The sequence below is a fragment of the Corvus hawaiiensis genome, chromosome Z (assembly GCF_020740725.1).
Source record: "Corvus hawaiiensis isolate bCorHaw1 chromosome Z, bCorHaw1.pri.cur, whole genome shotgun sequence".
NCBI classification, from domain to species: domain Eukaryota; kingdom Metazoa; phylum Chordata; class Aves; order Passeriformes; family Corvidae; genus Corvus; species Corvus hawaiiensis.
This window is the reverse complement of record NC_063255.1, coordinates 49,679,891-49,697,124: the sequence shown is the minus strand read 5'-3', so window position 1 is coordinate 49,697,124 and position 17,234 is coordinate 49,679,891. Positions and strand designations below refer to the sequence as shown.

General features: G+C 34.5%; 1 protein-coding gene across 7 annotated transcripts in view; it reads left to right on the top strand.

The window, feature by feature from the left end:
* Positions 1 to 16,982, top strand: part of CSNK1G3 (casein kinase 1 gamma 3) — an 82,712-nt gene extending 65,730 nt beyond the window's left edge. For 5 of the 7 annotated variants that reach the window (XM_048291413.1, XM_048291410.1, XM_048291416.1 and 2 more), the window contains 6 exons: positions 429 to 524; positions 1,172 to 1,267; positions 8,640 to 8,746; positions 9,126 to 9,149; positions 13,880 to 13,971; positions 15,268 to 16,982. In XM_048291413.1, coding sequence (XP_048147370.1) covers positions 429 to 524; positions 1,172 to 1,267; positions 8,640 to 8,746; positions 9,126 to 9,149; positions 13,880 to 13,937 — 381 coding nt within the window. In that variant the 3' untranslated portion in view covers positions 13,938 to 13,971; positions 15,268 to 16,982. The remainder of the gene's footprint in view (positions 1 to 428; positions 525 to 1,171; positions 1,268 to 8,639; positions 8,747 to 9,125; positions 9,150 to 13,879; positions 13,972 to 15,267) is intronic. The other 2 variants (XM_048291414.1, XM_048291415.1) reach the window with 2 other exon arrangements.
* Positions 16,983 to 17,234: the final 252 nt, after the last annotated feature.

The following is a 17,234-nucleotide window of genomic DNA, read 5'->3' as shown; positions in this document are numbered from 1 at the left end:
TTATTTTGACCAGTTTCCGAATATACAGTTCATTCTGCAGTTCTCTAGGTGACTCTGAAAGAATTATAGTATTTATTGCAAAATATTTTTTCAGTGTTTTGCATTAAAAATTACTTTAGGACTTTCATCAGATTTCATCAGAATGTCTTAACTGCTAACTGCAAAAGTAACAGTCTAAAGTCTTCCAGAAAATTAATGTGTGATCATACTTAGGACTGCTACTTCATTAAATTCTGTAAGTCTTGGTTTGCTTTTTTTAAAATTGGTATTAGTAAATATCTAGTGAAGCTTCTGCTTTAATCTGATAATTTTGTGTTACTTGAAACTGTCAGATTTAAGGATTATTTTCTATTACAGACCTGTAGCTTTTGGTGAGACTTAGAAATTTATTTTTTTTACCAGTTGGTACATATTATTTATATTTGTAGCCTACTCCAGTGGGTTCAATACATTCAGACCCTGCAATGTCTTCAAACAGAGAAGCGTATCAGCACAGAGACAGATTGCAGCAATCCAAAAATCAGGTAAGATACTCATGTAAGATTATCAGCATTACTATGTCTTTTGTCAAATGATTTGTGCTATGTTTTTATTAGAATTTGAGAATAAAATTGACTCTAGGTTTTCTTTGTTTTTACATTGATTTAAGTAGATCTTTGTTAAAGTCTACATACATAGAAATACATAAATATCTCCTAAAAGCTTGCTTGTTTGAAGCTCTGAGGCAGTGTAGTGAATCAGTAGTGTATTTTCTCCCTACTCACACTTCTTTATTTGCTGTCTCTCCTCCATGCACTGTATCCTCTCTTTCAGTTCTAACATGTATGTATGACATTTTCACTTTTGTTTTTTTTAAATGAGGCTAATGACTAAGGTGGTAACAGTGTTAGGAATTCAGAGCTGTGTCTATTTACCTAAGCAAAATTGCGGGGTTGTCTTAGTGTGCTTTTTCTTACTAGGAATTTTGAGGTTTAGCTGCTTCACCTCTCTGTGAAAATGTATATGAAGGCATATGTAAGTATGTTGATAATGTGGAAGTGCAATCTATATAGGGATTGAGTGTGTAGTGCTTCTGTGCTTTTTAAAAATAATGTATAATAATGCACAAATTGTTTATTTTAAATTTTTTTTTCTTCTTTTGCATAAATCCTAATACATTCAAAAATGATAGTCTACAGATCATAGGGCAGCTTGGGACTCACAACAAACCAATCCACATCATTTGAGGGCTCACCTGACATCTGACAGACATGGTGGCTCTGTACAGGTATTTTCTGCTTCTTTGCATGACTTAAATCAGTTGTTTTGCATTACATAATACTATTTTCCTGTAGTGTATCATAATTCATATTTTCATATTAAGATTTCTTACCAAGAAATTTCTGCTGTTATTTATTACTTCACAGTTCAATTGTCAAACTGAAATTAAAAAAGGTGCTGAAAGTATGGAACTTTTTGTTTATGGAATTTTTCTTGCATGTTTCTTAGTGAAAGTCTTAAAACAGTTGAACTGTCTTTTTAGAGAATATATGCTTACCTTAGTGCAAGCAGCTGAAGTTTAGACTTTTAATGTGTTAGTTGTATCAGCAACTGAAAAACACTGTTCACTGAATTCAGTTTTGCTCAAGTAATATTTTTTGTTCCTTAAGTAAACTTCAAATTAAGATGCTATTTAGTGATATTTGCTTAAACTGTACTCCTTTTATTCAAACAATAATTGACTAGAAGAATGTTCCCAGGGCAGTACCTCACACATACCAGTGAAAAAATGAGAAGAAACCAACAGCTTTTCCTTTATTATTATTATTTATTATTCGTTTATTTCATCTTCAAAGAAGATTTTTTTTCTGGTTGGTTTTAAATTTTTTAAATTAATTTTTGAAATTTTTGATGTCTTGCTCTTTGAAATATATTTAGGGTGAAATAGTTGGGGTAATATGTAATGAATTAATACTGAAAGATTCAAAATGCAGCTGTGAAGTCTATGTAGATTTTGAGCTTTGAGTCCCAAATGAAAATGATTTAGATTTAGGAAATCTTATCTGGATGGGAGGTGTTGTGTGGAAATTGTCTACTGCATTTTTGATTATGACAATCTAAGTTGCGTATGTTTCTTGTGAAGTTTTTGTTTTGGAAAAAAATTGTCAAGACCTGAAGAAAGAATAAAAAGTTCAGGGTACAGAAAACAGTGCTGCAGTCCTGTCAGTGTGATAACATTCTCAAAATTTTGTTGCTTTAGAAACAGCTGTCATGTGTCATGTAATAAAATCTAGTAGATGATAATTATTACTGTGTATCAAGAAAAGTTTAAATGTTTTGTGCTTCCCATTCAGAAGTGTTTAAAAAACTTCACCTGTGTATCTAACTTGAATTACAATTGTTCCCTCAATAACATAAGTTTTAAAGGTAATTATTTATCTTTTGGGAACAGCATAGTCATGAGGAATCAAAAATGGATTTGAAGTATCTTCCAGAATTTCTTTTCCCGTTTTTTTTAGGTTCGAAAAATACCCACTGAATTTGTTAAATTACAGTTAGTAGAACTTTCGAAGTGTCATCATATGTCTCTGTTGGCAATCGTGGCGCTTACGAAATGTTTTATTCTTTGTCAGGTAAAATGTAACCATTATAAGAAATTTTCTTCCTTTGTAAAATATGCTAAATACCCTTTGGGGATGGGGAGAACATTTTCTAGGAAATAACACAAGTAACACTAGTATTCCTTACTGTTAATATAGTGTTGTTTCTATTCTTTTTCCTCAAAGGATACAGGCAGTCTGTCTGAGTTCAGATCATTTAGATCAGTTGAGGCTAAGCAATTGCCACGTGAATAAAGCACTGTGCGAAACTGCAGCCATGGTCTGTGTCTTTGGAGATCAGGTGTTGTGCAGCAGGGTTGCTTTTTGTTGTGGAGTGGTGATGCTTCCTTGTTAAGGGCACTTACAAAATCACATAATATCTTCAGTTATGCTGTGACATAGCTTCTGGCTGTTGCCAAATACCCCTTTGTTGCAGGCATACTTACTGAATCATGCTATTTGTTAAGTTGCTTCATTAGCTAGCTGCTTCAGTTGGATTCTTAATTGCTTTCAAGGAGACAAATTCCAGAAGTGCCACAGAAAATTATTCAAAGGAAAAGTTAAGTCTGAAGTGTGAAGTTAAAGTGTATTTATTTTTTTCTGTGATATTAGTGAGCCATTGCTCATCTTAGAGATCAGTTTTATCAATTTTTCTGCAAGATATGAAAATCTGTCAGATTATTTTGAAGTGACAGTGGAATGTTTTTAGGTCAGCGCTATTAGTCATCTGTAATACTACTGCTGCCGTCATCTCTGAGGTTCTTTTTTTGGAGATTGTTAAAATGTGCTAGTGATTCTTTTCTGTGACATACTAACATCAAGTGGACTTAATGTTGGTGTATATATTTGTTAGCATACATTTGTATGCTCCTAGTGATAAGTTTAAGTGGGAACTGTTGAGGTTCAAACAAGTTTGTTCATTAATAGATACTGTTCTGGTTTTTGCATTAATTTAATTTATCCCAGACCCTAGGCCTGTGTTCAAAAGATCCTAATGTGCTTAGACATGTCTAATTATGCTTTGTAGCATCAGTTAAAGTTCAAATAGTATTAGGAAATTGAGTTGAAAAGGGAAGACATCCCTTTTTCCATTTACCTCAGTCCATCTTTCTAGTTTGTGTAGACTTATTAATGATCAACTGATACCTCCCAGCAATTCATTCAACAACTTCTTTTGTGCCTTTGTTTTTGTAAGTTTGCCTCAGTTCGCAAAATGTCAGTTGTACAACACCGAATTATTTCTTTATCTGCATGAGCTACAATCTGCTTGTGCACTCATAAAGACTGTATTAGTCTGTTCCATTACTTTTTTTTACTCACTGATCTTCCTCTTACCTTTTCTCTTTCTGTTTTCCCATTGGGAAATTCTTTAAAAGGAGGTTAGATTGAAAGATTGGGTTAAAGAGTTCCCAGTAAAGTACTTAGAAACTGCTTGGAAGGTTTTTATATTTGATGTCAGTAGTTTTGAATTGCAAGATTCCTCTCCTTCAAGAAGTGAAGATACTAAAGCATTAGATGAAACAAATAAATGTTCCTAAGCTTTTGTGAACTAAAAAGGTATTGTGATGACTTTTATTCTTTTGTCTTAACGGAAAACTTTTTGAAGGTAAAATAAATGATTGTGTAATATCACTACTGAATGCTTTTTTTTTTTTTTGAGTGGAGAATTCAGTTATTGAGATTCTTAATGGAATGAAGGGGTTTTTTCTATGTCTGTTTAAAATTTTTGCAATTCCTTGTTGTGATTATAGTAATGAAAATCAGCAAAATTTGTTTTTTATGGCACACTTTCTAACTGGTTTTTTGAACATAGCAAGTAAAAGGTTAGTTTACATACTAATCTAAAAGTAAAGAGGCTGAAGATTTACTGTTGCCATTTAGGGAACTGGCATTTAGGCTTAACTTTGTCTGTTATAAATGGCCCTTACCAAGCTTCCTGAGGATCATGTGTTGAAGAAATCAATCTGTTCCACAATTAATGTGTCATTAATGGCTAGTGAGTGGAATTTTTGTTTCTTTACCTCATGGCATAGAGGGTAGCAAGAAACAACCAATGCTTCTTTATATAGATGCTCTTCATATTAAACTTTTAAAGAACTGATTAAATTTGAAGTAACTAAATTTCAATGAAGATAAGTTTATAAAAATGGTTAAAGTAGTTTTCAGTTTAGTGGTTATTGAAACTAGGTGAACAGCTTAAGTTAATCTTCAATATTGAAATACTTCTAATTTGAAACTTTTAAAATATTTGTTTTCTGAAACCTAATTCTTCGTCTATTCAGGGAAAAATGTTCATCTGCATTTTGTTAACAGAACTTTTAGGTGCAAAACCATAACTTAAATATCCTAATTTTTTCACTGTAGTGGTATTCAAGTCTTCTAAGAGATGAATTGTGCCTCGCATTTTTCATCAGGCCATTGATTTCATCAAGGGAAATCCATTCCAACTTGAGTCACAAGCAGAGAAATTAAATTAAAAATTTTTCTTAGAGCAAACTTGGGGTCATGTATCAGTGCTTCTCTTTCCTAAAGTTTTAACTTTTTATGTGGATCTACTGTGATGAATTTTCATTGTGCCTCATTTGTGGCACATTCTGGCTACACAATTTGGTGTACCACTCCTTCAGTGCATACGATGTCCTCTGGATGACTTATTCTTGCTCAATTCTGTTGTATTCCCGTGTCTTCCTGCCTGTGTTGGGCAGATTTTTGAGCTGATTAGCATGTAGTTGGAGAGAAAAGTGTAATGATTGGCCTAACTGATTAAAGGCTTTAGGTCAGATTGCAAAGTACTGATGTAACATGGAATTAAATTCATGCAGCTGTAGCCTTACTGACAGTGGAATTGAAGCACTCCTGCCTATCTCTTGTACTCCTTTGTATGGGCCTTTGTTAGTTTCTTGTTTCTTCATCTTAGTGATGAGCTCCCAGAGCTGCTTTTGGCAGTAATAGATTTGAGTGAAACTCAGGACATTTGTGATTCTGGAGAAGCATGACTGATGCTGTTTTTTGGATTTATACTACATACCGTTCGGTTCACTTATGCTTTCAGTGGTCATAGTTCTTTCCAGAAAGAAGAACTTCATATTCCTCCCATCTAAACTAAGTCATGCAACAGACAATTACACTTGATAGTATTTGTTTGTGTATTTGGTGAATGTGTTTGGGTGTGTATGTGTGTGGGAAAGATTATGGTCTCTTTCTCCCTGATATCTGTCAAAGAGACAGAGATTGTCTGTCATTGACCAGAGCAAGGCAGGACGGGCTTTTGCTATCTGGTGAGAAGTTTTCGACAAAGTGTTTTGAATTCTTTTAAAGTAAACAGTCAAAATAATAAGCCAACTTAGGACAAAAGCTGTCTTGAAAAGAGATTTGTCCAGTTAATGGAAACCACTGTCAAGAAAAACTAGTAAGTTTGAAGTCAGTTTGAAGAATAAGCTGCAATAAGCTTTGTTTTTTTTTTTTTACCAGATAGTAGTGCATTGACCCCAGCAGAGGATGATTTTGCCTACTTTAAAGATTGTCAGTTTAGATTAGTACAACACATACATAATACTTAAAATATTATTAATATAGGAAGAAGTTCTAGATACCTACTTTAATATTTTTCAATTCAAATGAAGATATGTGCGTAGTTGAGTTGGATCTCTTTTTTTGAATGTGTTGTCCGAGAAGATAGATGTGAATCATTGCACAGGCACTCCTGGGAAGGAAGTGTGAGGGAGAATGTCATGTGAAAGCTCTACAGATGCTACAGTTGGGCAGTGTGTTTGATATTTGTGTAAAAGTCATACATTTTTTCATTTGCTTTTAGGAAAAGAGAAGAAAATAGGAGTTCTTGCAAATGCCTCTGCAAACTGTGACCTGTTCTTTACAACAGTTAGGAATGCTAAGTTGTATTGTATTTGCTTCCCATCCAGAAAGGGTCTTGTTTTTTCTTGATGTACCCTACTTTTATTTGAGTAAACTGAAGACAAAGGCCTCTGTTTCTCGTCAACCACTGTTACTTAATCTTGAGCACGGATCTTTTAGAAAAGTTTTTAGAAAAGTTCTTTTTAAGTCTAGATTATGGAGCAGAAATCTGCATTATTAGGGCTGCAGGCAAGGTTAACTACAGTGTTAATTGTGTGATATTGCTGCACATGGATTAGTATGGGCTGTAGTTGTGGTTAGTTATATAACTATGCACAGGAAGTTGCATGTGAGCGTTACCCCGCCAGTGGTCCCTTCCAGCCATAACCATTCTGTGCTTCCTTTGGAACCAAACTCATTTGGTGGGCAAGTTGAGCAAATTTTTTTTACCCTTACATTTTTATGACTGCTCCTATCTTAGTTAGAAAATACTTCTGATGCACTTTTCCACTCTGGGTATTTCACAAGAAGCAATGAAATGATCTTCACAGTAAGATACCTGGTGAGGTGGTTGGACAGTGATGACAACTCAGAATATTCTGTGACTCTGTAAAACCCGATAAATACTAACTCAGGATGTTTGGTTCAGGATGCATTCTCCACTGTCTTAAGGTTTGTTAAAGTACAATTCCTACCTATTTCTGTCACTGAATCTGAAGTGCTTCTGTCGTGCCCAATGATACGAAACTAAGCTTAAGATACCCTGTTGACACTCCATTGACTTACTTATCATTGCAGAAATAAAGTCCAATCTCCCATAATTCCTTCGCATATATTGACTGAAATTTAAGTAGCTAGATTCCTGCAATCTCAGACATTTTTTTATTTTGTTACAAGCTTCTAGGGTTATTTTTGCAGTGGCTCCTATTTTAGTGAAATCAGAAAAAGGAGAAAACTTGTCCTGATGTCAGCATATGGCATGGAAAACGCCTGGAGTGCAGCAAACTTCTGAAGCTCTGTATTTAGTTATGATGGGAACCACAAAACAAGCCTCCATAGACTAGACTCTTAGCTCTGGTTATAAATAGATGAGACATAACTGCTATATTAAGAGGAGAGCTTGGAAGAGTGAGGGAAATAATATTATGGTGATGACTTTCCTTCCCTGTCCTTTCATCTACCTTAATCTCTGACCGTCAGGCAACAGCTGGTAATAATCTTGAATTATGGACTGCTCTTGGTCTCTATAGCTGATTAATTTTTTACAGATGTTTTCTGCAAACTCTTGTGTTATTTGTCCAGAATGATATTTTTATGCTTGGTGCCTTGCCAAGCAGTTGCTGCTACTTAGTAGCTAGTAGACCTCTCCACGTGGTCAGTCAAGTCTTTAATGGGTCAATTAGCACTGTCAGCAGCTCTGATCAGATAGATACTTGTGTACAACTGGTTAACCATCTTCCTTTTCGTATTCTATGGGGTGGATAACAGAGAGGCCTCTGGAATGGCTCCATTTGTCATGCAGGAAAGCTGACAGGAGCTGAGAGAGAATATTGGGTTCCCCTTGGTTTAAAGTCAAAACAAATATTCCCAGAGAACCACAGCATTCACGGTGACTTGAACAATTTACATAGGAGTTTGAGAGTAAACTAATAGGAATGAAGATTAATCTGATTTTTATTAATTTTTTTGGCAGTAGGTGTTTTTGTGTTCTAAAAATTGGACACCATCTATACTCTTAGGTCTAGAAGATGGTCTTAGTTTTCACCTTTTCTGGTGAGTGCTCTTTGAGATACAACTGAATCAGGCCTTCATATTCACTCTGAATGTAAAGACCTAAGCTAAGGAGCATAAATACTCTGAAGGTGTAGAGATAGACTGAATTGGTATCAGAAAAGTGCTTAGTGCCTTCCCTTAAGGCTCTGAAGAGATGTGGGGGAGATAAATAAATCTGATCCACAGAGTTGCTTTGCTTCTTCCACTCACCTTGAGTCTGTCATGTAGATGACAGTTCCATTAATAGATATGAAAGGAAAATTACAAGAGCACAGAGATGCCAGAATAAAATCTGGAAAAGGTACTGTTACTGGAATAAAAATAACTATGGAAATAACAAAAATTACTGGGTTTTTTAAGAGGTATTGTAACCTCAGGAATTAACAAATGTATGTCTGGCACTGGCATAATTTCAGGTCTTTCTTGTGATTTCAGGTAGTAAGCTCAACAAATGGAGAACTGAACACAGATGACCCAACCGCAGGCCGTTCAAATGCACCCATCACAGCTCCTGCAGAAGTAGAAGTAATGGATGAAACAAAGTATGTCCTTCTTTTTATATCCTTTGGATCTTGTGTGCTCGGCTGCTTCAATATTTTTCTCATATAGGTTTTCAGAAAATATTATCTGAATTGAATAGCCATTGGTGAGGGGAAAAACTATAGTGCTATACTTAATTTTGCCTTTAAGTTTTTAAATAGTAGAATTCCTATAGCTTGTGCTTTTTTTGGCTAAGTCTTCAATGACATATCTTGCTATGCTGGCTAGAGAAGTGCATGCATTTTTGATATTCCAACTAATTTTGAAATACTTATTTTAAAATAGTGTTCTGACTACCAAAAGCCATGTGTGAAAGATGTAAAATTTTTCCTCTATGTGGTATTCTGATTCTCTTTTTTCCCTTACTCTCTTTCTGTATAGCTGCCAGAAAGTGTTGAACATGTGGTGAGTTATACAGCACAGGCAGGCAGAAATAGCCCCAGGAGCTTTGTTCTTGTTATTGGGTTTAAAACTAATTTCAGGGAACTTAAAAATAAAATGTCTGTTTAGAAACGACAAAATACATTTCAATTCTGTGAAACAATTAACTGTTTTTACAAAAAGCCACCTTCAGGAGCTATTCTGCCTGCTTCATATCCTGCTTGCTTTTAAGTTCTGTAGTCTGCGATGTACTTTATGTCAACCTTTTAAATGGGTACTAGAATATTTTTTCTTACTTTCTATTCTGTTTGAAAGGGGAAAACATTCTTTTCAGATATTGTAGCATTCAGCTAGTGTATTAACATCTAGAAAATAACTCACATGAATAAGTGCAAATGTTTGCACTTTGCCAGTTATCTCTGCAAACAAAGTATTTACCAGCATATTGTTCTGTGACAACCTTTTAACTAATCACTAAAACATAACTTCAGGGTTCCTTAATGTTACAGTGTAATGAAAGGGAAAAATACTAAGGTCTGTTAACATGGGATGGACAACTGATGTTTATATATTTGAGTAGTAAACTCAGACTTGCAAAATCATACAGAAAAGTATTCTTGATAGCTAAAGGCAGTATGAATTCCAACATGTTTTATTTTATGATAGTGCTTGAAATAGGATTTTACAAGGATATGGACCTAGTTTACTGTAATATAGAGGCACACAAGTATGAAGAATACATTAGTAGCAGAACAATTCAGTAGCAGCAAGTTTTCTATGACCCATTTTCCTAACTTTTAGGAAAAGGGAAGCTTTTCAAAGTGCAATTTTTTTCTTGATGCAATTGTTTTACAGATTCTTATTTTGGTAGTTAAGCTTCATTTGCATGTATAATTAATAATTTTGAATGGAGGTGTCTGTAGGGCCATGTTTTTGCACTGGTTTTCTGTGAGCACTGAGAAGAACTAAATTCTTTGCTGCCATCTTTGTAGAGTACTGTAGTATTTTACTGTCAAGAATACATTTTCTTTTATAAATACATTATTTTCTTATTAAAATACAAATTTTCTTATATGTATATGTTTGAAACAAAAAAAATCCCAAAGCACAAGGATGTTGATAGGCTGCCCATATGTAAATTCCCTGTCCCCTCTCTTCAGATAAGCACAGTGATAACTTCCCTTATGCTCATGTGCACACAGAAAAAGATCAAATTTTTTCCACTTCGGGCAGTGCTTAGCACAATTAAACCCATTTTTAGTTACCTACTTTACTTAGTTACCTGCAGAAAGTTAAGAGACTTCTCAGGAGCCAAGATGCTCAGCTGCTTTAGAAATGTAGAAGTTCACTCCTTCTGATGTGAGTACATAATGGACAAATATGCTATCCTTGACCTTTCTGGCCTACTCTTAACTGGTTTTGTTACAGACAAAATAACTAGTCTCAGTGTCCTACTCTTTAGTTTAATTTTCTTTTTTTTTGAGTATGAAACACTCAAATTAGTGTTTCAGCACTGTCTGTTTAAACTGCAGTTTCCTCAATCACTGGAGGCTTTTCTGGGGGTAGAAGTTGTTTGGCCGTAATTAACATGCATTCATTCCCACTCACCCACACCCCCTCTCCAGCTTTCCTGTCAAACATCAATGCATAGGTACACATACTTTTTCAGAAACAACACTTTAGGAGATTTAGATAATTTTACATTTTAATATGATAATTACAAGCTTAGTATCAAAAGTTGTGAGACATTTCAAATTTTGTTCATAGGTTTTATGCTGCAGAATAGTGTAAGGGAATGGGATTTCTAGTATCCTTCATGTCTGTGACAGGGGTATTTTTGGTTTTAAGGAGATACTGTTTTCTCAAAAGACTCTCACTTTGTGCCTCTTTCGTAATCTTTTCTCCACCTGAAAGTATGAACAAAGCTAACCTTGCTCATATCTTCTGTGTGTAACATTTCCTCATACTCTGGGGAGACAAGTGTGAATCTTTTTTAGAAATGCTTCATTCTTTGTTCTAGAGGTCTTCTTATGTTTAGAAACTTAGCATGACTATATCTTTATTTAAAAGATTCAAAAAAGGGTGCCCCTCATATGGGATTGCCCCCATTATGTGTGATTTTAACTATGAACACAAATGTAATTTAGCTGAATATTAGAGCTTCTGCTACCATTTCACTGAAATGCTGTAGATCAGAAAGGATAAGTTTAGGTTTTTTTTCTTCAGTAAGAATTTTATTGTTTTGGGACATTTAACCAACATTTAACCAAACATTTCATTGTTCAATAAATATTTATGTACTCATGTGCAGTATTTATTCTAAATCTTATGCCATGTCATTTTCATGGTGGCTGTGCAGTTAGTGTGACTTAGCAGTGGGTGCTGTGTTTTGGGCATTTTGGTGGGTTTGTTTTGTTTGTGAGTGTTGGGGGCGGAGGGGGTTGTTGGTTTGGTTGTTTTTGTTGGTTTGGGTTTTTAGAAAAGTAGCTACCTGCCCTATTTCAGTTGTTACTTACTGAAGTTGTAAAGCAAGGAGAAAACTAACCTGATCACTGTGCTGCCCCGACACTTGGGGTTCTACAGATCTCTCCATAATCTTCTACAGATGGTCTTCCATTTATCAGTGAGCAATTAACCTGTCTTTACTGTTTGCTAGCCATCAGAACAGTTGCTTCTATGAAGCATGTGTGATCTGGGTAACCAAAAGGCTCTTCTGTGGGATGGCAAAGAAGGGCAAATAGGAAATGATTATATGATCTGTCCTTTTTGCATCTTCCATCTTTTTTGCCACTTCAAACACTTGTTATTAATCCTGCACTAAAGTGCCTGCCACATGCTCAATGGCAAATATAAAAGCACAGCTATCTAAATACAAATGACAAATTAAGTTGCTTTAGCATGTTGGCCCAAGGGACTGCTCAAATGGTAGAAGGAAGGGTATTAAATAGGAAAAGAAAGTATGATAATGTTTCAAGGACAAGAAATGTTCGAAACTGTAATGCTGAGATTGCTACCTTAGATAATATCTCAAAGGTCACTTTGGATTGTACAGGAAAAGTGCAGTGGTTTTTTATTTTTATAGATTGCTATTATACTGCCTGCTCTAGAAATGTTACATAAACTACAGATAAAGGTTAGCAGTCATTAAATGCTTTATTATAAAGAAAATCCTTTCCTAGAAGTAGAATTTTTTAAAGCATATCTCTTCTGTATTTTTGCATGCATATTGAATATTATAATAAGTTTGTGGTTTAATAGTCCTTAATAATGCACCTATCTATAACTTTAAATGTGGCTCTAAGCAGTGTAATATCTGTATTATGTGTAAGTGACAACAACACCCTCTAGTGACGATATTCTTAAGAACAAGTCTACATTTCTGTTACGAATTATACTAGTTGAGAGATTCTGCACTATGGATCTCTCATTCAGGGTTTCTTTCATAAAATTTATAGTCAGGCAATACAGTCTGATCTGTCTTAATCCCATGTAAAGGTGCATATATTTTAAAACTACATTTATTTGGCCTTTGAAGCCAAGTTGAAGTCTAGCACTTCTAGATTTAAACATACACAGTGTTTCAGTGTACTTTAGTCCAAATTTCCAAGACAGTCCTGTGGTTTACAATTCATTAGGAATTTGCATTCCTTTAGTGCTTTTTAGGTATGTTATCTATTAATAAAATGCTTATTTTCCCACATCAAACAAAAATTTTCAGCATTTAGTGATTTTTCCTTGAATTGAAATACAGCTAAGTAGTTTTTATAATTAAAAGAAACCAAACAAAACAACTGTTAATAGAAATTATACTCATAGTAGTATTATGCAAACTCCAGAAGACCAGAGGATTAAAAAAGTAGTGCTTTATGTTGGTTAAAAATAGAACTCTTGAATTCACCATTGCATAGTGCCTTTTTCTCTGATTGACAGTGAAATAGCAAACTAAATAGGCTATACAGAAGGAATAAAGGACAGTATGATATTTGCAGCAAGGATGAGTTAAAATTTTCTGATAAGGAAAGCAAGAAAACCTAAAGTGTCCTTGAATTGCGGTGGATCCAAGTAGTCCTAAGCATTTAAGAAGTCTGATCTACTTGGGTTGTGCTCCATTTAAAATTTATTTAAAGAGTAAAGAGTTAAAATTCTAGATAGCTGTTCTAGAATATAAATTAACTGTCTGCTGTACTTCCATCTTTCTACAGTTACTTATGTAACCAGGGTTCTGTATATGCTAATATGATGAATCAAGACAAAATTTTTCTGTGGGCTTTACCTGAGGCCTGCTAATCTCAAACAAGTGTACGAGTGATTTACCATCACAGTTGAGGGTAGGATTTCCTCATCTACAGGATTATAGGATAATTCATATTGAAAGGGAGGAGCACTGTAAAATCCTTTGCTTTGATATGTGGCATATATATACATAAAATACTTGGGGTGAAAGAAGAATAAAACTAAATTCGAGTTCATACAACTGCAAGGAAAGTCAAAGCTTAAGTGATAATGGATGTTAGTGATTATAGGCAAATGCTAAAAAAAAAGAGTTAGTAGTTACGGGGGAATTTCAGTTACAGTCAGTGGCTACTACCCTTTAAAACCAATTATGTCTCTTCTTTAAAAAGTACTTTTAATTTAGTGAATACAGTATGATACTTCTGCTAGCTGTAAAAATACTTACCTATGTAGTTTCCCCTACTGAATTTTAATTCTGGGCTTCCTCTTCATCAATAACCAATGTTTTTTTCTACTGAAAGTTATGTAACTCTCAGAGCAGTTCTGGTCTGCCTCTGCCCACTGCTACTTTTTCAGTGACTGAGCGACAGAGTGCCTTGGATATTTTGAGAAGGTAACTTCTGTCTCCCCTTACTTTGGATGTTCTCACCCCCTGTAGAACCTTATTTTTAGCCCCTTATTCTCCCTGAGTTTTAAATTCTTTCCCCATTTCCCATATTCCAAACTAAATCATCTGGATTCCTTCTGAATTTTAGTGATATAAAATGCTTGGTGAACTTAAGGATTTACTGATCAAGGCTATTGATCCAGTACATTTATATTTTCATTACTGTTGTACTTCATAGTTTAAGACTCTTCAGTGTACAGTGCTGCAAGTGAGAATTCAGTAACCAAACCACAGAACTCCATGGGGCAGCCTCTGTTAAAGTAGACAGCTTGCATGTTCAGTTTTGATCACACACACTGTGAACACTTTACTGTGAAGCTTTATTTTTAAAGGTGGTGTTCAGGATCTGGCAGTTGCTTAAAATAAACCCAACAGTACAATTTAAATGAATTAAAATTTTTTGGTGTTACTTGTTGCTTTCCTGTTTAGTTTATTTTCCAAAGTACTTTCTGCAGGACTTCTGCAGTCCTCCTCTATATTATCTATATCTATCTCCATACAACTCTTCTTCATTTTGTAGTGTGCTTTCATGTACTTTCAGATTATCTCTATTTGCTAAGTTAAATTCACAGTATTTGCCAGTTTCAGTTTCATTCATGTAGTATGCAATAAGGCAGAAGAGAGAATATCAGTGTTCTTTATATTTAAGCTGTGATTTTTCACTGTAGTAGTATTATCACAGCACTGAATCAGAACATTAATTATATTGTTCATGAACATTTTCTTCTAAAATATCTTGTGGAATAACTTTAAAGAAAGTTTTTCCAAGTTCTGGTTGACAAAGGAAGCTCAAATTGTTTTCTTGTCTTAGCAACAATAGTGTCTTAAGTGCACAGTTTAGGTGACACAATCATAAGCACAAGTTTCTATTTGGCATATTGCCAGTTAATATGAACAAGTACTCAGGTAATGGAATATTCTTTATTCTTAAAATTGCTTTTGTAAGTTGGCCTATATTACCTGTGCTTTTTGATACTCTTAACGATACTCTGAACTTAATAGCTACTTGTATTGTAAGCTTTTTTAGTTTGATACCTTTTCCAAAAAAAGGTGAAATGTGTCAAAAATATCTCTACTTCAGTTTCTTTATCTAATAAATCAATTGCCTACAATAGAGCTTAAATGTGTTCCTTGTGGTGCTGGCTATACCTGAGCTACATACTTCAAAGGAGAGACATACAGTAAACAGTTTAGTTTTGTAGTTTCTTTTTATGTCATATGTAATTCATGTCACATTTGCAGGTGCTGCTGCTTATTCAAGCGGAGGAAAAGGAAAACCATTCAGCGCAACAAATGACTAGAACCAAACAGAACATGGGAAAATGCTTATTTGTTCAACTGTTGTCTTGTGATCTTAAAAAAACCCAACAACAAAACCCAAAGCAAAAACCTCCGTAATAAACACGATTTTCCAAGGACTCCCTCAGAAACAATATCATGCCTCTGTGCTTTGATATGGTTCTTCTGCATCCATCTTTTGTTTTTTTAATTCATCTGTTCTGAAAGCTTTAAGGTATTGTCAAATAGTAGTGCTTCTTTGACCATCAACATACGGACCAATGAAATGATAGAAATGAACAGTATCTTGAGCAAAACTGAACTTGAGAAGTATTTCTTCTTTCCTAGGAAGTAGTAACAGTGTCTTAGATGAAGACGGATGTCATAAATCAGTTACTTGGATTTGTAGCAGTGTATCTAAAGCGATTTTCTTCAAAAATGCTGAAGAAAAATACAGGTACACAACCATATTGCAAAATAATAAAATCTTAAGATTTATTTTATGACACTTGCGTTGTTTTTCTTCTTTTGCCTCAGTATTACTGGTTAGTCAAATTGTTACTGTACTCAAATTGTCACTGTCTAGCGATACGGTGGAGGCTGGTTTAACTGTTGACAGTTGTCAAAATGCTGGTGCTACTAATGAATGGAAAGTGTTTCCAGTATCCTCTTGGTTTGAAAACCTGCTTTTATTTTGCCTACAATGAAAATTGCAGTACAGTAGAAATTATAAGAGTGTGCAAAGAATACAAATGTGTGTATAATTTAAGTTGACTTCTCGTAATGATAACAAGATTGAATTACTTTCAGAAGAGTTCTACAGAGCAAATACTGAATCTGGTTAAAGTGGAATAAGTATTAAAGCCTGTATGTTCACTAAGGTAATTGATGATTGACAGCATCTTTAACTTGAAAATATGGACATGCCATGTAAAGTTAGAGGTCTATTAGTTAATTATTTTGCTCTTTAGTTTAGAAAACAAATGCAGTGGAAGTGCATTAGACTTCTCCCTTCACTGCATACTAGCCCAGAGCATCCAAAATTTCCTTAATTTTTTTTCCTGGAATTTTCTTGTCTTGCAGTGTACTATTATCATAAGATGGCAAGGATGTGTCAGGTGCTTCTATACAGTACAATGAAGTGCTTGCAATATGAACAAACCAACAGTTCTGTAGGCAAGACAGCCCGTTTCATATTTTCTTCTTCAGAAAATACATGCTTCTTTTAAAGCCATAATTGTGGTTTTGTCATGTTTAACTGCCAGGTATTGAAGAAGGGCTGTGGAAGATGGAAGTGACTAGACAGATTTATTGACCAAAACACAGATTATCTCTGGTTTTTTATAATTCTTCTAGAGCTAAGTAGCATTTTTTTTCTATCCACAGATGTCTTTTGGCATACTTATTTTTTAATCTGTTTTGTGGTTGCATTTAAAATGTATATGAAAGCAAAGGTACATTTTTGAATTAATCATTGCATTTACAAGGATTTTAATTGTATTTTGTAATTTATTTTTCATTAAGAGCCAAAAGTGTATTTTATTGTTTGGATTATGTGCTCATATGTATACTTTGATTTTTGTCATTATTACTGTTCACAATCTTAAGTTTTTGTTTTAGAAATCCTGAACTTGGCCTACAAAAACATGCTGTATAACAGGTCGTAAGTTTCCACTCCACCAGGGCGTGTTACTGATTATTTCAAACTCATGAAGTTACTTCTTTGTTTTTGTTTGAGCTGAGAAGTAGGTCACTTGTCTATTCTCTTATGAAAACACATCCTTGTTTGTAGTACTTTACCAGATTTGTTGCTTGTACATGTGGTATATGTATTTCTCACAGACCTGATGAGTTTCATTCTTGGAGGTTTTTGATCTCTACAGTGTTTGTATGATCTGAACTCCATAACAAGACGGTGTGAATATTATGGA